This window comes from Meles meles, chromosome 17, assembly GCF_922984935.1.
Source record: "Meles meles chromosome 17, mMelMel3.1 paternal haplotype, whole genome shotgun sequence".
In the NCBI taxonomy this organism is placed as follows: Eukaryota; Metazoa; Chordata; class Mammalia; order Carnivora; family Mustelidae; genus Meles; species Meles meles.
Window position 1 is genome coordinate 26,750,674 of NC_060082.1, and position 22,181 is coordinate 26,772,854.

The 22,181-nt window shown below is 56.9% G+C and overlaps 1 protein-coding gene and 1 long non-coding RNA gene across 19 annotated transcripts in view; both read left to right on the plus strand.

Moving 5' to 3' along the window:
- Positions 1-21,734, plus strand: part of PLEKHA6 (pleckstrin homology domain containing A6) — a 140,957-nt gene extending 119,223 nt beyond the window's left edge. For 9 of the 18 annotated variants that reach the window (XM_045982824.1, XM_045982826.1, XM_045982827.1 and 6 more), the window contains 16 exons: positions 111-191; positions 1,067-1,135; positions 2,376-2,456; positions 2,686-2,835; positions 3,660-3,755; positions 5,140-5,251; positions 5,833-5,972; positions 6,899-7,048; positions 8,319-8,436; positions 8,652-8,758; positions 10,293-10,487; positions 11,470-11,637; positions 11,740-11,873; positions 12,393-12,538; positions 17,355-17,478; positions 18,122-21,734. In XM_045982824.1, coding sequence (XP_045838780.1) covers positions 111-191; positions 1,067-1,135; positions 2,376-2,456; positions 2,686-2,835; positions 3,660-3,755; positions 5,140-5,251; positions 5,833-5,972; positions 6,899-7,048; positions 8,319-8,436; positions 8,652-8,758; positions 10,293-10,487; positions 11,470-11,637; positions 11,740-11,873; positions 12,393-12,538; positions 17,355-17,470 — 1,863 coding nt within the window. In that variant the 3' untranslated portion in view covers positions 17,471-17,478; positions 18,122-21,734. The remainder of the gene's footprint in view (positions 1-110; positions 192-1,066; positions 1,136-2,375; positions 2,457-2,685; positions 2,836-3,659; positions 3,756-5,139; positions 5,252-5,832; positions 5,973-6,898; positions 7,049-8,318; positions 8,437-8,651; positions 8,759-10,292; positions 10,488-11,469; positions 11,638-11,739; positions 11,874-12,392; positions 12,539-17,354; positions 17,479-18,121) is intronic. The other 9 variants (XM_045982829.1, XM_045982830.1, XM_045982834.1 and 6 more) reach the window with 7 other exon arrangements.
- LOC123927899 lies at positions 12,546-16,038 on the plus strand. The gene is made up of 2 exons (XR_006815563.1): positions 12,546-13,176; positions 13,399-16,038. It is a non-coding gene; the product is annotated as an uncharacterized LOC123927899 (long non-coding RNA).
- Positions 21,735-22,181: the final 447 nt, after the last annotated feature.

The following is a 22,181-nucleotide window of genomic DNA, read 5'->3' on the forward strand; positions in this document are numbered from 1 at the left end:
CCAGGACGAGCTGCCCTTTCCTGTTCCGGGAAAGTGAGCCCAGGCAGGAGATGGGGCGAGAGCTCCGCGGGGGTGCGAGTTTGAATCGTCCATTCCTTCCTCCGCTGCAGATGAGTGAGAGCGAGACTCTCATCAGTATGGTGAACCGCATGGTGGAGAACTCCTCCCCCAGGGCCCAGATCTTCATGCAAGTAAGACCTCCGCCTGGCAGCATGGCCCCCGCCAGCCTCCATCTCAGCTGCTCGTGCATGGTCTAGTCCAGCCATTGGGCTGGGTGTGCTCTGCCCCACCCGCCCATCCGCCAGGCCTCATGTCCCAGGCTCCCGTGTGTCCCTAATTTCACTGTGTCTCCTCCATTCTTCATGTTCATGGGTGAACCCAAGGCCCATTGCTCAGACCATCAAGATAGCCGGCCCCGCCATCCCATTTCATGCCAGCGACTGCAAATCTGCTCTTTAATGTCCAGGACTTCTGTTTCATGTCGGGTAGCTTCTCCACAGACGTCTTTGGGGTACAGGGCACGAGGGTGTGCCATGGAACCATCCGATGCCCCACTTGTATAGAATGTGCTGTGGTCTCGGGATGCTTCACCAAGGCTGGGCAGCATTTGCTGGTGTAAGCACAAGCCCCCCCAGGACTGCTGCGCAATCTACCAAGATACTTTCTCCAATGTTTCTGGTGCTTTTTCCATTTCCCCACGTCTCATCCTCAAAAACGGCCAATGGTTAACCGCTGTTCTCAGGCCTGTTCCCAATAAGCCATCCGGGATGTCTACACCCCTGGAGTCCCTCTCAATGGTAGATCTAGAGCTTGGGGGTGGGGAAAGAGGAGATCCTGAGTCGGAGCTGAGCAGCGTCACTATCTCCAGAAATTAGCCTAAACAATGCGGAGGAACCTAGACGGGGCCACGTCAGGCTTCCCAGAACAAAGAATTAGCTCGGGGTCCCGGAGTGGAAGCTACCAGGACCATGGTCTCCGACAAGAATGGAGCAAGGGCTGTCCGCTTTTCCGTCCCCGCACGCCCCACCGGTCCCCTGCTGCTATAACCGGCCTCGTGTTCCTGCAGGTCCCTCCGTACCCAGAAGTGTTCCGGGACGGTCTCCACACCTACAAGTTAAACGAGCAAGACACAGATGTAAGAGCAGCTCTCCTGCTCCTCTGTCCTCTCCAGTCCCTCCCGCTGTCATCCTCATCCTCGCTCTCCTCCGCTGGGGCTTTTCCTCCGTTCATCTCTGTCCTCCTGGTGGTTCTTCCTGCCTTGACTCATGCCCTCTCCCAGCACAAAGACAACTTTCTGCCTGCCCCTTCCTCATACCCCTTCTTTTTTGGTTCCTCCCCCCTCCCCACTTCCCGTGCTGGCTGTGTGTGTTTCCCCATGGAGCCCTAGACCCTCGTGTCTCCAGCAGTGGGATCTGCTTATTCCAGGAACACAGACTTCATTACGAGGGGCAGAGGCCAGGCTGTGCTGTGTCCAGCGTGGCAGTCACCCCTGGACCACAAGAGGGAAGCACACGGCCCTGCCCTGGGTAGTGGGAGATGCCAGGTAGCAGCAGGTGGCCCCTTATGGTTCATGGCCAAAGGGCACGGACAGTGGGTTCTGCAGGAGGGCAGGGCAGTGAGACCATGTGGACTGGTGGGTCAGGGACAAAAGCAGGTAACAGGTGAGCTGGGCCGGGAAGTGAAAAGGCCCAGAAGACAAGCCATTAGAAATGAGTCACGGGGGTATTTGAGGAATGGCATGAATAAAGGCATGGATATTGGAAAGCCTAAGTCTTTCTAGAACTTCCTCCCCATCACCCCTGGTCTTGCCTGGGTCATGGATCTACCCAGGAAGCCTGGGAGACTTTCCATCCAGGCAAGGGCCAGACCTCAGGAGGATCCCAGTGTCAGCCATTCTGAGACCCTGGAAGGAGGGGGGAAAAGTCCTCTGAGCCTGCGGAACCATTTACGTGGGTCACTGGTTTTCCTAACACTGCTGGTTCAGACGCCCCGTGTACTCCCACCCGTGCCCCTCTGGGAGGCCCCGGAGGCCAGCCACATTATCTCCTCAGCCCTTCGGGAACTGGAACCCCTAGGAGAAGGGGGATACAGGACCTTAACATCTAACTCCCCTCTCCACTGACTGACTTCCTCAGAGAATAAGCCCATCTCCCCTCTCAGTAGGTCCTTGGGGAGTCTCCCGAGGTGAAGATCATCTTTCCGTTCCCAGGAGCCTCCAAGGTCAAAGTGAAGAAGGCCTAGGGTTCCTCAGCAGGGGAGAGGAGGCGGTATCCAGAGGCCAGGCCCTGCCGACCCATTTCCCAGGTCCCTGTCAAAACCATGTCCTTCACCCCCTTCTCTCTCCCTCCCTTCCCCCCACCTCCTCGGGCCCCCAGAAGCTGCTGGGCAAGTTGTGCGAGCAGAACAAGGTGGTGAGGGAGCAGGACCGGCTGGTGCAGCAGCTCCGAGCTGAGAAGGTGAGAGCCGGGGGTGCGCCTGGAGTTGGGGGTGTGTGGGGAGCCGTCTCCACTCGGAGCTGACAGAACCCTGTCTTAAACTTCTGGCCTCTCCCTAACTGGGACTGCGGAAGCTCTTCTGTGGGCCTGGCCGGTAGGGACAACCTCCACGAAGGTGCTGGGTTGAACTGCTGGGGCTCGGAGAGGAGTCATCAGAGCCGCTGACGGCCATTCCCCTGCCTTTCTTCAGGAGAGCCTGGAAAGTGCCTTGATGGGGACCCACCAGGAGCTGGAGATGTTTGGGAACCAGCCTGCCTACCCCGAGAAGCTGCTGCACAAGAAAGAGTCCCTACAGAACCAGCTCATCAACATCCGGGTGGAGCTGTCCCAGGCCACCACGGTAACACCGCTCCCCCTGCCTCCCATCCCCTGGTCTGGCCGTCTGCACCGGGACAGGAGGGCCACCCCTCCCGGGCTGTGCTGTCTCGTTTCCAACTCAACTCGGTGGCCAGGAGCACCCAAAAGGGCAGAAACAAAAGAACTTCATGTTAATAGTGCCCTGCAGATAGGCAGCGACCGTGCCGGCCAGCTCGCTCCATAGAGTCTCCGGCAAGGAAACAGGCTTCTTTGCCCCAAACCGCTCCTGCCCTGCTGTTGTTCGGGACAGGGTGAGGTCCAGGGCTCCTTATCTCGTGGGTTGCTTTCACAGCTTTGCTGCCTCCTCTGTCCTCTCCCCTGGAGAACTGGGACACTGGCGCCAGGCTGCTGGCTCGGTCATTTGCTGTGGGTTTAGGGCAGACGCTGCAGGACCGACTGCCCGGAGAGTTCTGGGGTGCTGCGGCCAAAGGCCCAGCAAAACATGGCCCAGAAAGGAGGAAGGTCTCTAACCCCCAGGGAGCAGACACCTTTGGGTTTCCTCTCTTCTTGCCCTCCGCTTGGGGTCACCCAGTCTGGGGAGACCAGGAGCGGGTGGGCATGGTATGATCCCATCCCCCACATCCGGAGAGGATTCTGGTTTCTGTGTTTTAGCCTACAATCTGGTGGGCCACCGTTATGCTATCATCAGAATGTCTCAGCTCTGGGCCCTGTCCTCCTGTCCGTCTGTGCTCTCCTCTAAGCCCTGCGAGACCCCAGGTGCCCTGACCCTGGGCCCTGTGTAGGGATGGGTGGGGAGGAAGGCTTTGGCAATGGCTGCTGTCTCAGTAAAGCCGCCCCCCGTTGCAGGCCCTGACGAACAGCACCGTAGAGTATGAGAGCCTTGAGTCAGAGGTGTCCGCCCTGCACGATGACCTCTGGGAACAGCTCAATTTGGACGTCCAGGTGAAGAGGGCCCCTGGGCAGGAGGGGGTCAGTGTGCCTTCCCTTCTTTGGGCCAAAGGGGCTTCCTTTCTTGCTTCTGAGATTTCAGAGACTTGAGACAGGGCGTCTGTCTTTACACATCCACGTAAAACATACACTCGGGATGAAGACCGTGTGGAATCTTCTTTAGTTCCATCAGATCATGAGAAAGGAGTAAAGTAGAAACATGAGAGCGCTGCATTAGACGAAGATACTTTATGACTGGAAGGACTGAACCCATTGAGATAGATAAGGATGTAGGTCTGGATAAGGGTTTCAGTCCACATGTGGGTAGAGCCGTGGGCCTATGTGCAGCTGTCTCTCACGACCTCAGAAGGAGAAGTCGGTGCGGGAGGCAGCCACTCAGGACCTTTGAGATAGGAAGCAGCGTTCCCTTCCCAGGACGGGTTAGGAACACTGCTTGGAGGCAGGAGACCTCGCACATTGACCTTGAGGAGTTCCTGTTCTTTTCCTCCTTTGATCTTCTCTACACCGGCCCTGCATCTGCTCTCTCTAGCTTTGCAAGCCCTGTCTCTCCGACGCAGGTCCTGCCCCCCACTTCCCCTAGTTTCCTCCGGGTGATGAAACTTACCACCCCCCTTGCAGCTGGTTAGGGAGGGGGAGGTGAAGGCCCTCCGGGTCCAGCGCACCTGAATGCCTCTGTGTCCTGCAGGCAAGCCTGACTTGCAATACGAACATTTTAGGGGGTCAGAGAGCATCCTGGTCGAGGGCACCAGCTCTCGAGACGGACAGACCCAGACTCAGAAGGGGGTCACACTGCTTACTAACAGGGTCATGGGCACAAGTCTCTCCATCTCCAAAGTCGGGACACCTGAGGCCTGTGCTGCACAGAGTTCTTGTGCAGCCGGAAGGAGTTAGTGTACTCGAGGCCCCGTGCCAGGCCTGGCGTGTGGGGTGGAGGACCGCAGGGAGGCTAAATAGGCGGTAGCTGTGATTTTTCCGAGGGCTCTCGGAAAACTCTAACCGAACAAATTCGTGGCTACTTCGGCAGACATTAGGTGTCGGTATTACAAAAGGGCCGTTTGGCTAGAAGGAACGTTAGTCAATTGTATACCCTTGCCCTGACAACGCGCTACCCTCAAGTGTCTACCTAGAGGGGCATTTGCTCCAAGACCACCCTGATCTCCCCAGGGAAGCTGAGGCTGCAGGTTTACCTAAAGGGGCTCTGGGCTGTGATGACTGGGCCCTCTCCTCTGGGGCTTTTCCACAGGAAAGATGAACACGCCAAAGGGACTTGTGAGCATGTACGCAGGGCCCTGCCTCCTGCCGGCCCAGAGGGATGCAGGGAAAAGGCTGGCGCACTCCTCGTGGCCACCTCCCTTGACCCGCTCTCGTGTGGTTCCAGAATGAGGTGGTCAACCGGCAAATCCAGAAGGAGATCTGGAGGATCCAGGACGTGATGGAGGGGCTGAGGAAGAATAACCCATCCCGGGGCACGGACACGGCCAAGCACCGAGGTGGGAGCCTTCTCCGCCGGAAATGCTCTGGTCTTTGGCTTCCATCCCACATCTCTCATACTCCCCCCTCTCCAGGCCCTCACTCTGGGCTCGGAGCTAGTCAGGGCCTTCTCAGGCTTCTGGGATCTGTCCCGGAGATAGTAGGTAGGGGTCCCTTATTCCTTCCTTTCTGCCCAGAACAGACCAGACATACCACCCAGGGACCTCGTGGACCCTGATAGTCTAGATTCGTCCCCAGAAAATGTCAAAGAGCACCTGGGCCTCCCCACCCCACCCCCACCCAAGCCTGTGGGCCAGGTGGTGATCGGAAGTGCTGGGACTTGGGCTGGCTTTCTTTGCCATGTCAGAGGCAACAGTGTCCTTTCCATCCATCATCTAACCCCTGCCCAACATGCTTCTCCGCGGCCAGCCTGCTCTCCAAGCCCTGGACTAAGTCCCTCCTTCAGGCCTGGGTAGCCCTGAAACCTCCCTCCCACGTCCCTGGGGCCTCCCCAGCCTCCTCCACCCACGGAGCCCAGCCCCATGCCAGGCCACACCCCTACCCCATCCATCCCTCATCTCTCCTCTCTGCTTGCCCCCAGGAGGCCTCGGCCCCACGGCCACCTACAGCTCCAACAGCCCCGCCAGCCCTCTCAGCTCCGCCAGTCTCACCAGCCCCCTAAGCCCCTTTTCACTGGTGTCCGGCTCCCAGGGGTCCCCTACCAAGCCCGGGTCCAGCGAGGTAAGCTGAGAAAATGGAGTAGAAGGTAGGTGGGGGAGGGAGGGAGAACCAGGTCCTCTTCTGCCTGAAGGACACAGACTGTGCCCGTCTCCGCCCCTGAGGCCTCCAGGCCTAGTGTCTTTCTGTCTAGGGTGCTCGTTCCCATACCCAGTCTGGGACCTTGCTTCCAGATTTCCCTTTACTTGCCCTCATCGGCATCTGTCATCTTCAGCCTCCGTCCAGGGAAGTCTCTTCCTAAGCACAAGGACGGTTAACAAAGATCCCCAGCGCTGAGTGGGACTTTACATCTAGGACTGTCCCGGCATGTGAGAGGGTTGAGGCTGGGCGTGGGGAGCGGTTTCCTAGCTGGTGTCTCGTGGGGCTCTACACGGGGCAAGGGATGCGGTGCGGCCCTCTCGGAAACATACACGCGCATGCCTGAGGCCCTTCTCCCGTGGAGCCCAGTGTCCAGGCGGGGACCGAGACCGATGTATAAGAAGCGACCAGCCTCTGGAACGTGGCAGTGTGTGTCTCAGGGTGGATCGTAACGACCCTGATGTTCCGAGGGGAAGGTTGAACCTTCACTGGGACAGGTAGAGGAGCAAGCGAGATGCACCCCGGGCAGCAGAGGTGGCCGAAGCCACGACAGAGGGTGCGGATGTGCCCAGGGCGATGGTGAGGCCAGTGAGCAGGGAGCTTTGGAGGAAAATTGGGGGGCAGTGGGGAGCAGTACACAGGTGGGGGCACAGCCGAGGAGAGACTTGAAGCCAGGCTGAGCGTTCGCTCCGGAGCTGGAGCTCCCTCCAGGCCACGGGTGGGAGTCGGGTGGTCCAGGGGCCGGCCCCGGGTCCCCGCGATGTCATCTGTCTCCTGCTAACACTCTTTTCTCCTGCTCTCACAGTGGCTGCTCTCCTTCCTCCTAATGCTCTGGCTTCTCTCTGCCTCAGGAGCCCGGCCCGCCGCGGCCCCCCCTCCCCAAAGCCTACGTCCCCCTGGAGTCTCCTCCAAACGTGCCACCACTCCCTAGTGAGAGCCGCTTCCGGCCGTACCCCAGCTCCCCTGCCTGGCACCGCACTGGCGAACCAGCCAGGGGTCAGGTACCCAGCCCCCTTGGGTCCTGGAGGGCAGGGGCGGAGGGAGCGGGGCAAAGGGGCAGGTGAGGAGGCAAGGCAGGACATGGAACCATTTTTCTGTCATTTCAATAGTAATTTTCCCACAGCCACCCCGTCGGACTCTAGGATAAGGAAAAGGGTGGCTTTCCTCTTTCTGCTCTCCGTGGACAGAGGGGAAAATGAGTGTCGCCCCACCCCATGCCCAGGCTCCTGGGCAGCTCCTGGCTGTGAGCGGTGGTGTGTCCACTTCCTACCAGTGCGAGCAGGCGAGGGAGATCGAGGGACCTGCCACGGCTGGTGCCATTCCAGTCCCTTCCTCAGACCTCAGACCCCGGTCCTGCCATGCTATCTGTCTCTCTGCCTTTCCTGTGTCCTCTTGGGTCTCGTCGGCCCTGGGCTGTAAGCTGCCCTGTTCTGGCTCCCCAGCCTCCCTCCCCAGGACAGAGGTGCAGTTAGGCCGGGAAGAGGTTGCGGGTGGGTAGTCCTGCGTCTAAAACTGGGTGCCATGTTCTCATCCCGGCTCAGCCGCCAGGACGCACGCAGCCCCCGAGGGGCTGGCTGCCGATGAGCAGGGCGGAGAGGCAGGGTCACCTCCGCTTCCCAGACGAGGGGAGGTGATGGGGCTCACCCATCTCTGTCACTGGACTCAGAACTGGTGTTTCTGGTCTCGGGCTCAGTCTTTCTGTGTGTCCCTCATGAAGACTTAGATGCTTTAGCTATCCCGTGGGAGCCTAGAGGGGGTGCCGGTGGTGTCTGAGACCCCTTCTAGTCCCATGATTCTGCAAGACCTCAAGCTAAGTGTGCATTTCTGCCCCCCCCAGAATCTTGGTGCCAAAGCCCACCTGGTTCTCTTGCTCAGGTTTTGGCTGGGATCCTGACAGAATCCTCAGAGAACCTCGTTCTTGTAGCCCCCCTCCTCCGGCCACTCTGGCGCACAGCAAGTCTGTGCTTCTTGGCACTCGCCAAGAGGCCTGGTCAGGTTGAGGGGCCTCTCTGTGGGCCTTGGCTGAGGGCCTCCTGGAAGTCCTGAGCCCTCACTGCCCGAGATGAGCCAACATTGGCCGGCCTTAAGGTGGCCTGGGTGGGAGGCTCCCTGGCGTCCCTGCCCACTTCCCAGCAGGCACACTCAGAGTTTCCTCGTCCTGTGTTTTCAAGGCTCTGTGCTCCAACCATTGAAACCAAAGAAACATCCCTGAGGGCCACGTTCCCAGTGGTCCCTACAGCGTGGACCATCTTCTCATTTTTTTTCCCCCAGCCCAAGGCAAGCCATGAGCAGAGCAAGAAAGACCCCCACCAGACCTCACCCCTGGACACCGCTAGAGACATCAACCTCGTGCCCACCAGGCAAGACGTGGAGGCAGCTCTCAACAAAGGTACTTGCTATCCCATCTTGCCCTAGAAGGAAAGCCAAGGGTCAGAGAAAGCCCAGAGAGGTGCTCCTTCACAGCCAAAGAGAGCGAGTGCACACCCATCCCGGGCCTTTCCTCTCTGCCACAGGAGGGACTGGGCCTCCATGGAGAAGCAGGCTCCCTGTCTCCCTGCCCCGCTGTTCTCAGAGAGGCCCACTGGCCGTTCTGTCTCCCTACAGTTGGCATTGTGCCTCCTCGGACAAAGTCGCCTGCCGATGAAGAGCTAACGCCGTTAAGGGTGGTGAGAAGGAGTGCTGATGGGCTCACCAATGGACTGTCCTCCCGGGTGAGCACAGCCTGTGGGCCCGGGTGGGCCTGAGTTGCTCTGGGGTTCCAGGGGCCTTTGTGTGTCCCCTCAGCTGTCCACCATTCAAGAAACCCAGACCTGGAGGAGGAAGGCAAGACAAGTGGGAGGGCGGCAGCAGCCCCACTGGAGAAGTCTTCCACCTGGGAGACATATCAAGGGACAAGGGACAAGGAAGATACACATAAGAAAGAATAGTTAGCAAAATTATTATTATTATTATTATTTTTTAAAGATTTATTTATTTATTTTGACAGACAGAGATTACAAGTAGGCAGAGAGGCAGGCAGAGAGGGAGAAAGGAGGAAGCAGGCTCTCTGCCGAGCAGAAAGCCCGATGCGGGGCTCGATCCCAGGACCCTGAGATCATGACCTGAGCCGAAGGCAGAGGCTTTAACCCACTGAGCCACCCAGGCGCCCCAAAATTATTTTTTTTTTTAAAGATTTTATTTCTTAATTTGAGGGAGAGCGAGCATGAGCAGGGAGGGGGCTGCAGAGGGAGAAGGGAGAAGCAGATTCTCCTGATGAACAGGGAGCCCGATGCAGGCTCCCAGGACGCTGAGATCATGACCTGAGCGGAAGGCAGACGCTCAACTGCCTGAGCCACCCAGGTGCCCCTTATAATAGTCTATGTTATAACATGGAATATATAATATATAATAAATGATTATAATATGCCAGCGATGAACTACAAATCCAGCAAACATCAGTGATCAGAGTCAAAGGGGCTGACCTGAGGCAGTAGACTCATTTCTTAGGGCTTCTGGGACATGAACAAAGCCCCCCACACTTGGGGGTTCAAAACAAGAGGAAGTTGATTCTCTCACAGTTGCAGAGGTCGGAAGTCCAAAATCGAGGTGGCTCCAGGGTTGGTTCCTGGGGAGGCTCCGAGAGAGCTTTCATCCCATGCCCGTCTCCCAGCGTCAGGTGTTGCTGGCCGTCGCTGGTGTTCCTCAGCTCGTGGACAAAGCACCCCAGTACCTGCCTGTACCTTCACATCACCTTCTACCCTGTGTCTTCCGTCCTGTCCCTTACAAAGATACCTAAGACTGGACGCAGGGTCCACTCCAATTCCCAACACTCTTCTCTCGAGATCCTTACCTTAACCACCACCACAAAGACCCTATTTCCAAATCAGGTCACATTCACAGGTTCTAGGGGGTTAGGCCGTGCCCACGTGTTTTAGGGGCCATTCTTTTTTTTTTAAGATTTAACAAAAAAATTTATTTGACAGAGAAATCACAAGTAGGCAGAGAGGCAGGCAGAGAGAGAGAGAGGGAAGCAGGCTCCCTGCTGAGCAGAGAGCCCAATGTGGGGCTCAATCCCAGGACCCTGAGATCATGACCTGAGCTGAAGGCAGGGGCTTAACCCACTGAGCCATCCAGGCGCCCCATTAGGGGCCATTCTTTTACCCACCACAGACAGGCTTCCCAGAGAAGGGACATGGAAGGCATCAGGGCAGATGAGGAAGCGGGAGGGGGGATGAGCACCTGTCAGAGCCCGCTCTCCCCCTGCAGCAGGAGCGCCCCAAGAGTGCCGTGTTCCCTACTGAGGGCAAGGTCAAGATGAGCGTGGAGGAGCAGATCGACCGCATGCGGAGGCATCAGAGCGGCTCTATGAAGGAGAAGCGGAGGAGCCTGCAGCTCCCGGCCAGCCCGGCCAGCCCAGCCAGCCCGGCCCCCGACCCCGCTGCCCGGCCCGCTTACAAAGTGGTAAAGTCTTCCCAGCCTCCCGCAGGCCGGGCCGGGCATCTGCCGAACACGGCGCGCCCCCAGTCCGTGACCGGCCTGGTCTGGGGCAGCTGGGTGGGGGGGCATGAGAGATGGGCCGGGAAGGACCCAAGCTGGGCACCTGGGAGAATGGGGGGAGCCTTTTCCCCACTAGGCGGAAGATACACGGCAGCAAAGCGTTCCTTGTCTGTGTTTAAAGAAAAATAATTCACAAAAGGGAGTGTGTTGATTGTTTCAGTTGAAATGAATGATACAAAATTCAGTTAATAGAGCATAGTGCAAAATTCAGCACCCAGGGAGAGCCGTCATTCACACGCGTGTCTAGAGCATTTTCCGTGTAGACCCTGGGGCGGGTCTACCGAAGAGGGTCGTCATAGGGCCCTGCCACGTGGCGCCGTGTGGTTCTCGAATCTCACGTTATTTTGTTTAGTTCTTTCAGTTCCCAGGTTAGGAATTACCACCCCGTCTAAGATGTAGGGAAACCAAGTCAGGAGAAATTCAGGACTCCTGCGCCACGCAGCTGTTGAGTGTGGAGCTGGGAGTAGCCCCAGGCATCTGCCTTTTTTCTTTCCACCACATTTCAGAAATACAGGAAATCAGGATTAAAAGTCCTGCCCTCAAAGGGCTTACAGTCTCCTTGGTGGATTGGAGCTTCTGTAACAGGAATCCACTAATCCAGCTGCCTAAGAGAGATGGCGCAGACTGAACGTAGGGTCCAGCCAGATAGGAAGTAACGAGTCCAGTGAGACAGACATATTGATGACATTTGGCCTTTGTAGGTGGGCAAGCTTTGGACAAGCAGCGTGGCAGGAGGCTAGCTGTCCCACGGTGGGAACGGTGGGGTGGCGGCCAGATCGGCATGACGAGCGGGGACAGCGAGGACACAAGCCTGCTTAGGACTGCCTGGAGGCATGAGCGGCAGGGGACGGAGTCCCCGTGTGGTCATGATGGCACTGTCCCCTAGGTGCGCCGTCACCGTAGCATCCACGAGGTGGACATCTCCAACCTGGAGGCAGCCCTGCGGGCAGAGGAGCCTGGCGGGCAGGCCTATGAGACGCCGAGGGAGGAAATTGCCCGGCTTCGCAAAATGGAGCTGGAGCCCCAGCACTACGACGTGGACATCAATAAGGAGGTGAGTGAATTCCAGGAGGGCAGAGGGGGAGAAAGCCTGGGGGTAGGGGTGAGGGCGTGGGAAGGGGACAGAACGGAGGTGGTGACCTTGGTCCCTCCCCAGCTCTCCACACCAGACAAAGTCCTCATCCCCGAACGGTACATTGACCTGGAGCCTGATACTCCCCTGAGCCCCGAGGAGTTGAAGGAGAAGCAGAAGAAGGTGGAGAGGATCAAGACGCTCATTGCCAAGTCCAGGTAATGTGCTGGGTGGACTTCAACATCCTCTGCCCGCCCTGGCACCTGGGGCACTGGTGCCCTTGCATCTAGCACCCCACCCCATGCCAGTGGGAGCCCTGAGCCTCCCCAGCGGAGGGCAGGTAGAGAGTGGCTCAAGGAAGCAGAACACGCCCAGCCCTGTGGCCGGGGCAGGGATGCTGTCATTGCGTGCCCGAAAGACCTGTTGGACGCAGGCACATGCTGTCGTCAAGACGAACTGAGGGGTTGCCCTCTGGTGACTTCTCTTCCTCATCAAGGCTGCCCCAAATGTTCACTTGAACTTTCTCGTTCATTTTAAGACATTGCAGTGGGGGGGTCCCAAAATGTGTTTTGCCAGGGTGCATCCCACTTCCCCCTGGGCACAGCCTTGCTGGGAACCAGAGCCTGCCCACTCACAGGTCTCTGGCCACCCCGCCAGCCTCAGTCCACAGGCCCCCCCCAAGCCAGTCAGACCATCCTGTCCCCCCACTCCATGTCTGTGTGTCTGTGCCTCCTCAGTATGCAGAACGTGGTGCCCATCGGCGAGGGGGACCTTGTGGACGTGCCCCAGGACTCAGAGAGCCAGCTGCAGGAGCAGGAGAAGCGGATTGAAATCTCCTGTGCCCTGGCGACCGAGGCCTCCCGCAGGGGCCGCATGCTGTCTGGTGAGAGGGGCCGGGCCCCGCTCCTCCAGGGAGACCGGCTGACCAGGTGCAGGGGAGGAAGTTCAGTGCTGCGAGGGGGCCAGGGATAGAGAGACACAGGGCCAGGGAGACCTGCCTCAAGGTCAGGACGAGCATTTGTTGAGCACCAGGTACTGTGCCAGGCTCGGCGGGGTGCCGAGGGGCCAGAGTTGCCTCCAGGAGCTCAGAGCTGGGATGCTCTAGAGCCGCGCTATGAAGGAACGGCCAGAAGCCACGCAGGGAGCAAGGGCGCCACTGTCCCTGGGCAGCTCAAGGAAAGGCATAGCGAAAGGGCGATCCCTGAGCTTGGCTGGGAAGGATAAAGGCATCACCAGTCTCGGATTGGGCCCAGGCATTACAAGGAACCCTCTCCCTTCCCCTTCTGGCTGCGTGCAAAGAGGAAGGCGACAGAAGGGCAGGCGGCCAGAGGTGAGAGTGATCCAGTCACCACCCTGGCTACTGACCCAAACCCACTTCTCTGCTAGGAAGAGATGAGCATGAGGAACAGACTTCACGCTGATACAAAAGCTAGAGGGTTCCGACCAGTCACTGTGAGGTTGAGGTCAGCCTGAGTTATGGCCCCAGAGAAGGTGAGACCGGAATCAGGAAGAACAGAAGAGGTTCTCTTTTTTTTTTTTTTTTAAAGATTTATTTATCCGACAGATAGAGATTACAAGTAGGCAGAAAGGCAGGCAGAGAGAGAGAGAGAGAGAGAGGAGGAAGCAGGCTCCCAGCCAAGCAGAGAGCCCGATGCGGGGCTCGATCCCAGGACCCTGGGATCATGACCTGAGCCGAAGGCAGAGGCTTTAACCCGCTGAGCCACCCAGGCGCCCCCAGAAGAGGTTCTCTTAATGGGAGGGTGAAGGATGGAGGAAAGACAGTGGTTACATGATGAAGTACGTCGGGGGGGCGGGGGGGAATGTGTCCCCCTCCTCAGGACCAAAGGTGATTAGGGCAGAGAAGGAGAGGGAGAGCTTAGAAGGCCAGTCCAGAGAGATGCCCGGGAAGGATGCCAGGTTTGCAAGGAGGAGGAGACAGAGAGACAGGTGTGCTGGCCCCCAGTGACAGTAGCCAGGGCGAGGGGTCAGCAACGAGCAGCTCGGGACTGTGGCCAGAAGCCCTGCGGAAGGGATGGCGTTTCATATTGGTGATCAAGAGGGGTTTGAATTCTGGCTTCTGGGGACTCTATGTCCTCGTCTGTAAAATTCAAATCAAAATACCTGCGTGGCAGTGTGAGCAGTGGCGACGGTGAATGCTCAGCGCCCAGCACAGTGCCTGGCCCTCAGTAAGTGGTCGCTGAATGCTAGCCCGATGTGGCCGCGGCGGTGCTGGTGACAGCAGGAGGACTCGTTGACCTAGCAGTAGCTGGAGTGGAAGGAGGCTCTGTGTGCGGGTTTTCTTGCTAATTTAAATGTGGATATTTTTAGAAACCAGAGGGTTTTGGGCTACAGCAAAGGGAATTTACGCCTTAAGGAAGAACCTACTGGCCGTCAGGGTCTAAGGGACATCTAGTGGGCGGCCAGGGAACACCGCTGGAGGTATTTCAGAGAGAGGCTATTGGCTGGGCTGGAGCTGGGGACAAGAGAAGGGATAGGCTTCCGACAGTCCCGTCCTGCAGCCAAAGGCGGCAGGACAAGTTTGGGCTGCACGGAGGCCTCAATCCCACCTATCTGTAGTTTAGCTATAAAATGAACTCGAATCTTCCAAAGATCAAATTCCTCCTGCTCTGGGCAAAAGGCAACTTCCTGTTTCAAGGGTTAGCGCACAAACACTGTTTTTAAAACTTCCCTCCGCCCTCGCTCCAGCCCCTGGCTCTCTCTGCTGTCGTTTCCCAGCCAAAGGTTCCATGCAAACAAAACCCAGCCTGGCCTCTCAGATTTCCCTCTCGATACGCACCAGCTTACGTTTCAGGGTCTGTGCGCTGAAAGTAAACCGTCATTTGGCTTTTGCCAAAACCCCAACTATTTAAAAAATGGCATAGCAGGGCCAGACCTCAGACTTAGCCCACGGTCCCCGCTGCCCCTTGGCCTCTGGCCCAGATTCCCAGAGCTGCAGCTCTGCCCGGGACAGCGAGGACTGTGCGTGGGCACGGGTTCAAGCCTGGGACCGTGCATGTGGGAGTGCCCAGGTACAGGTCATCAGGACAGCGCGGCGTGCACAGGGTGGGGAGACCATGCCCAAGAGTGCGTGTGTGGCGTGCATGGCGGGGTCAGGAATGCTTGTCGGCAGACCCAGAGCGTGCAGACTCAAGGAGGAGGTATAGGGGAAGATGCGCGCGGCAAATGTACATTTGTACGCGTGGCACGATGTCGTGTGCAGTGTCTGTACTGGGGGACGTTTGTAGAGGGACGCGCATTTGTGTGTATTCAGGTGCGTGTTTGGAGAGGATGTGTGAGCGCAAATACAGAGCTAGGTGTGTGTATGGCTGCAGAATGTCTACGGACATTGTGGGGAGATCACTATGAGTACAGGAGGGACTTAGTGAGCTGTTGGAGTTTATGTACGTGCATGCGAGCGCACAGCTTATGGATGGAGGCAGTGTTGGTGAATGCACGTGTTTCTGCAGGACTGGCTTGTTCTGCAGTCTGAGGACGGATAAAACACATTTGTGTCTGCGTTGTGCATGGTAATACATTGCAATCTTTGTGAACACGTATCTGTGTGTGCAGGAGGGAGGAGAGCAGGTCTCTTGAAGGGGCAGGATGGGCGAGCAGGTGTGCCCGATGCTTTACTCACACAGATGAGATAGTACTCGTGGACCCACGGCTATAATATCACACCTGTCCAATACATAGCTGCTATGTATGTGAATTTTAACTATTTCACCTCACTTCAAAGCGAGCTGGTCTAAGTGCATGGTACCTGCTTCAACCCGACTGGAAGTGGAACATTTCCCTTTTATTGAGGATTGTATCTACTTATTTATTTGGGAGAAGAGAGAGAGCATGAGCAGGGGGAGGGGCAGAGGGAGAGGGCGAGGCAGGTTCTCTACTGAGCGGGGAGCGCCATGCGGGACTCGATCCCAGGATCCTGGAATCATGACCTGAACTGAAGGCAGACGCCTAACTGACTGAGCCACCCAGGCACCCCGTAAATTTCCACTATTTCAATGGATATATTCCTAATATATATTTAGAACTTTTCCGCCTTCGTAAAGAAGTTATATTTAACATAATTCATCTTTCTTGCTCTTGTTCGTTTAGTATCATTATAAATACCCTTCTGCTGCCCATCCACTGAAGGGATGCCTTTGGGGCTGTAGTTGGTACAGACCGCAGCTCTATGCTAAGTTCTCCCAAACTGCTATACCTTTAAAGGTATTATTATATCTACTTTTTACAAAAGACTTTTTCGCCTCGGTTGTGCCTTCCTCTAGCTGTCAGTGGGGCTGCTGAGTCCTTTTTCTCCCCTGACTTCCGTTTCTGATCTCCCATGGGGTAGACACCCAGCACGTCAGCTCCTCAGAAGTGTGTAGAAGTAAAGAGAAACTGGCCTCCCAGGAGTTCGTCTGTGCATAATTGTAAGAGCCTCACCGCATGCACGTTGCCATCGATATTTGGCTTTCTTGAAATAGCCCTGGCTCAGTTTTTGACTTTTGGACTGTTTTAGAAGTCAAAGTTGCCAAATAACTAACCACTGGGTCCGTGATACAGACGTATGCACAGACATGTGTTTCGAAAGCCTTTGCGAATGTATTTGAGTGTGACGTCACACGTGTGTTGGGTCCCGTGGAAGAATTCGGTTTGGAAGTGCACAAACACACATATCTGAGTTGTGGGCAGCAAGTGTGAAAACTGTTGGATCCCGTGCTCGGAGTCTGTGTTCTGTGTGGGCGGATACGGCTTCCTGCTCACGAGAAAGTTCCACGTCTTGTGTCCATCTATGGCTGTGTGTGTGCACGCGATGGGAGTGCACAGAGGGCAGGGGGGTGTTGGGGTCCAGGGCAGGGTGGAGTGCAAGGGACTAGGAAGTTGGATGCCAGGATCCTTCTGTTGGAGGAAACAGTGTGACCCTGGCTGAGGTCTGGTTCTCCTCTGAGGCCCTCTGAGCACGTTCTCTCTGCCAGTCTCCGGCCTCACAGCCGCCCTGAGTTGCGCCCGAGTCTGCAGACTGCAGAGAGCTCATTCCTCCTTCTAGGACCACCCCCCCTCATTGGCCTTCCACTTTGCTCTTCTCAGCATGGAATCATAGAGCAAAATCCATTAATTCAAATGTCACCACTTTAAGGTTCGTAATGATTTGTTCCGGGGCGGACCAAAGTTTGCCCTTTCTGGAATGATGAAGAGGGGGTCCCCAGGAATAGTGGGGACTGTGTTTCTGAGACCGCACGATGGTCTAAGTTCATGGTCCCAGCCCTACCAGAAGCCTCGGTTTCCATGGAGGTGATGTCCGTGGTGATAACTTGGATCTAGTCGCCCGCCGGGGCCTGATGATCGGGGGTAGTGTGGTTTTCCTGCACTGTTCATCACCCACGGTAGCTCTGTTTGAGGAGCCGTCGGCTGCTCTGTCTGCTCCGTCTCCACAAATGAGCGGAGCCTTGGCCCAAAGAGGCTGGCCTTGCTCATAGTCACACTGGTTCTCAGCAGAGCCTGCAGTGGCCTGGTCTCCTCCTCGGGGGCCCTGTGACCCTCCGCGGCGCCTGGGACCGAGGCCAGCTCCGCCTCAGCTCTCCTCTCTGCTTGCCTCCTGCCTGGCTCCCCGCCTGGGGCAGGGCCTCGCTTGCTCTGGGTGCCCGGCCTCCCCACCCCTGCCACCCCCACCCACCCCTATTCACCTCCCTGTTCATTTCTGTTTCCAGTGCAATGTGCCACCCCAAGCCCTCCCACCTCCCCTGCTTCCCCGACTCCACCAGCCAACCCCCTATCGTCTGAATCCCCACGGGGCGCCGACAGCAGCCATACCATGCGGGTCTGAGCTCTGACGTAAGAAATTTTCTACTGTATTTCGTCCACCGCGGGGAGTGGGACCCCCGCCCCTCACCCCCATGAGCCATCTACCCTCCGCCTCATTCCAGCATTGCTTCTCCCCCCGACCGCCCCAGTGCCCCTGTGCCGCTCTGCCCCCTCCCTCCATCCGCTTGAGCCCGCAGCATCCCCATCCCCGTCCCTGTCCCAGTCCCTGTGCAGTGCTGGGCCAGCACCGGCTGGCGGGGCTGCCTCTTGGATGTTGCAGTGCCGCTGGTAGGTTTTGCTTCTCCAGAAGCAGGCAGGGACAGAGCTGAGGCCTCCCCTATCCCACTGTCCGCCAGCAAGTCTGTTGAGATACACAGCAGTCCTGCCTCAGAAGCTCCCAGATCACCCGCAGATCTTCCTGTAAATGACAATACCACGGGCAACAGTGGCCAAAGGCTGTGTGCCTCCCTTTCCCCTAGCACATAGCCGCTCGGTACCAGGCACGTGAAAAAGAGCATGGACTTCCATTCATGGGCTCCCCACTCAGGGCTGGGGGTGTGGGGCAGGTTTCCGCAGGGTTCTAGAAGAAGAGACTTCTGTCTCCTGGGGAAGCTGGGCTGGAGCTGTCCCTCCGCCGGGACGCGCCTTTCTCACCCGTTTCTCTTCTCTTCAGTGCAAGCTCTGGCCGAGGCCAACGCCATGAAGCCCCACAGAGCCACATTCTGAAGGCCTCCTCTGCCCCCTGAGGTCCCGGTTCCCCACCCTGGCCCCCTGCCCCTGCGCTCCCGTGGGGGTGCTGCAGGGAGCCAGGCTGGGGGGCCGGGGTTGCTGCCAAGATGTGACCTCAGTGTCCACACGCCCACCACGCCCGGCCACACGCCCACCACCACCACATGGTGGCCTTAGACTGGGGCCCGAGATGCTGGGCAGACAGCACCTCCTGGCTGGCACCCGAGTCCTGGGGGGGCTAGACCCGGCCCTGGCTGGTGGTGTGATGGCCCTACTGGAACATTTCCTGAGGAAGAGGATGCCCTGGTGGGGAGGACACTCTAGGCTCTCTAGGTGAGGACTAGGATGAGGAGAAGATGGACGCTTTCACCTCTTCCAGCCCCTCCTGACACCAAGGACGGTACCTGCCATCTGGTCCTTCCCCATTGCCCCACCCTGCTGCCCCAGCTGCACCCGGGACTCTGACACGTCTCTGCTAATGGGTGCTCCCTTGGGGTCCAGTGGAGACTGACCACACTGCTCGAGCCAAAGACAAGATGACAAGAGTTGGGGAGAGGCTTCTTGGCTCCCAGAGGGCACAGTGCTGGCTATGGGTAGAGAGCGGCACGCAGGTCTGCGCAGCGTCTGCGGACAGGTTGAGAAGGAGGAGAAGAGAGAGAGGGAGAGATGGAGGCAAGTGGGAGGACAGGGAAGCGGCAGGACTCGTTTGCAAATAAGAGGGTGAGGCGGAGGTGGAAAGGGGGTGTGGGATGGATGGGTTTCCCCAGGACGGAGCCTTAGCTTAGTGCCAAGTACAGAGCCAGACTGTCAGCCCTGCTCCTGCCCCTCGTCCCCCAGATCCACGGGCCTGCGCAGCACTGGCCCCTGGAGGACCAACCGGCGAGCACGCGGCGACCTTCAGCTACAGCCGTGGGGACGAAGGTGGAGGAATGCTGGTGCGGGTGTGCGGCTGGGAAGATGGCCCTTTCTGGGTCTGGTGTCTGCCTCCCCTTCCCTAGCTCAGGGGTGGAGAGAAGGACCTCTGTCATGTAGGGTGTCATCAGCCTTGGGGTCTTTCCTAACCATGTTCAGGACCCTTTCTTGTCCCCCTTCCCCCGGGAATGTGCTGGGGGCCAGCTGGGAGAGTGCCCCAGGAAGGAAATGCAGCCTTAATCTGGGGGGGCTAGGTTCTAGGGCCCCACGCCACATCCCAGGCATCCCCAAGGAGGACCAGGTGAGGCTATGCGGAAGGGCTCCCTTCTGGTCTGGCTCTCTCACCATCCGCCTACCTGGGGAGGCCAGCGGAGGAGACACAGAAGCAAAGCTCACGTTTTCCTCCTCGCCCCTCATCCCGGGAGGACGGTAGCCAGGGAGGAGGGAGGAGAGAGTGATACTGGAAAAACCTGGGCCCCTGGGCGTTCTCTTTGCCAGAGTTGCTGCCCGGAGACTTCAGCCTCCAGTGGCCCCAAGAACAAAGACTTTATCTGCCACCACGTCTTCTCTACTCCTTCACAGCGAGGGGCCAGTGACTGGTTTGCAAGTAAAGATGGCAACTCATTCAACAAATATTTATCAAGCACCTTTGTGTACCAAGCACTGTTCTAGGTGCTTAGGATACTGTCGGGCTTCTGAGGGGTTGCAGGCTGGGGAATTCCACTTCCCTTTTAGCAGATTTTTTTGAACATGAACTTTGGCTATGTTTCCCATCTTTAGAACCGCTCAAGCACCCCACACCTGTCTTTTCCTTCCCCACAGACCAGCAGGTGGGATTGGTGTGCTCCCTCTTTCCAACACCTTTCTCCATCCACAAGAAATAGCCTTTTGGGGCCTCCATGCCTTTCCCTTTCTTTGTCCTTTTTTTTTAAAGTGGTATTTTTAGAAATACATGTAAAATACCAAGGATCAAGGTCTGCACCTTTTCCACCTTTCTCTCACCTCTTATTTCATAAAGCTGGGTCTTTATGTTGCTTTACATGCCTTAATATATGTTTTATGGAGATTATACATATTATAGATATATACATAATATATATATTTGTTTGGGCGTCTGATCGTTTCCCAGAACTCCTGCCCAGGCCCATCTTCCCTCCTTTACATCCCATACCACTCCTAAGCCTGTTGTCGGCCACACCCCATGCTTTTTGATCCAAAGAAGGGGAGAGGATGGGCTTATTTTAAAACAGATCTATTTTATGCTTTTGTTATAAAAGCAAATCTATTTTCAAAATGTGCAATGTCTGAATGGAATCAGCAAATGATACGAGGAGATTGGGCAGCTGCCTCTAGGTCCAACCCTGTGTCCATCCCTCTCCCCCTTGCCGCTCCCCCCCTGAACCCCCACAGCTTCCTCCTCCCATCCCCTAGTCTGCAAAGGGCTGGTCCCCAGAGCTTACCCAGAGAGCATCTTAAGAGGATGGGATACTCTCTTGGAAGTCCTGGTCTAAGGATTTGATTACCCTGTCAACTCTCAACGACCCTCTAGGGTTACGGGATATGAATCCTCTCAAAGGAAATGTTTACAGCTCTGTGCACAAAAGTACACCCCTGCGGGCACACCCCCCCCCACCCCAGTGTGCTCCAGGACCACCTTCCATCACCAGTCTGCTGGAAAGGGCAGACAGAATGGCAGCCTATGCCAAACGGCACCAAGAATTCGACTCCTTGACGGAGCCAGGATACAGTGCGAATGCCAAAGGAGACGGCTCGGGCTCACAGGTCCTTCGGCACAGACACACACGAGTTCCTTGGACTTCTCACACTCCTTGATCCTTTTCTGGTCTGGGTCACATCTGCGACGTCTGTCTCCCTCTGTGACCTTTCCTCTGGGGGGCTGTTGCTAAGGGGGACGGTAGCTCCGTCTGGCATCCAGACTGCAGAGTCAGCTTCTGGGCTGAAGCCAGTCCACGGACAAGGGGACATCTCAGCCTTGCCCAAGAAGCCCCCAGGACTGTCCTCTGGCGGGCTGCCACTGGGGTGCTGAACTCCGCCAGCTCAGCCTTCCAAACTGCTTAGCGGCTGACAAAATAGGCAGGGAGCTCTTGCCTCGCAAGGATTGGGGCAGAATGGAAGTCTTTTGTCCAGATCTGGAATCAAGGGTTTGGGACTGTCACAGAGCTCCCGGCCAGCATCTGAAGCTTGACCTCCCAAGCCTGGCACCCTAGTGCTACCCTAGAGCATCGTGTTATGAAAGAACCGGGCCCAGATGGAGGCCCGGTGCGAAGGGACCCATGGGGGGTCGGCCCTGGTTGCTACTCTGGGGCCTTGCCAATTAGCACATTACCTCCCTGATCAATAACCAAGAGGCTGTAATCAAATACTGCTACTGTCACTTTAAAGCTTTTTCTGAGGTCGCAAACTGTGCACACTTGCTCTCCTGCCTTGGTGAGAGGCATGTTCTGGGGCAGGCGGACTGTAGCAAGACGGAATTGATTCCCTTCCCCCTTAGGCACCCTTACCTGGCAGCTCTTAAAACTAAGGAAAATAAGAAATATACATATATATACATATATCTATTTATGCACATACTGGGGCCAATTTGATCTGCTAGTATTAGACAATAAACCATACAAGGAAATGTATGATCTCAGTGTCTTTATTTAGTATAAAAGTGACCTTAGAAGACAAGTTAAGGTTAGCCAAACAGAGGACATCTCTGTTGGGGACCAAACCTCTGTAGCGGCCCCATAGCGTCTTTCTAGCCAACGAGCCCCTCCCTGGGGAGGGGCATTCTGACTGACAGGTGAGCCCCTGTGTCCCCACTCCCCAGCATTCTTTTTAGATATAGGTACTGAAGAATCCCAGTGAGCCCTGCATTTGTATCTTGCAAGTTTGTATAAACCCAATAAAGGAAATAAAATGGTTTGTACAAGTGGCGTGTGTCTCACACTCTGTCCGTGACTGCCTGTGGCTATGGCTGGACTTGTGGCTCGTGGCAGTTTCCACGCTTGGCAGAAAAGGGGAGAAGGTCTGCGGTCGGGCTTCCCCTGACTGAAAGCCAAAGCCGGGTCCACGGTATGCTACCCGCC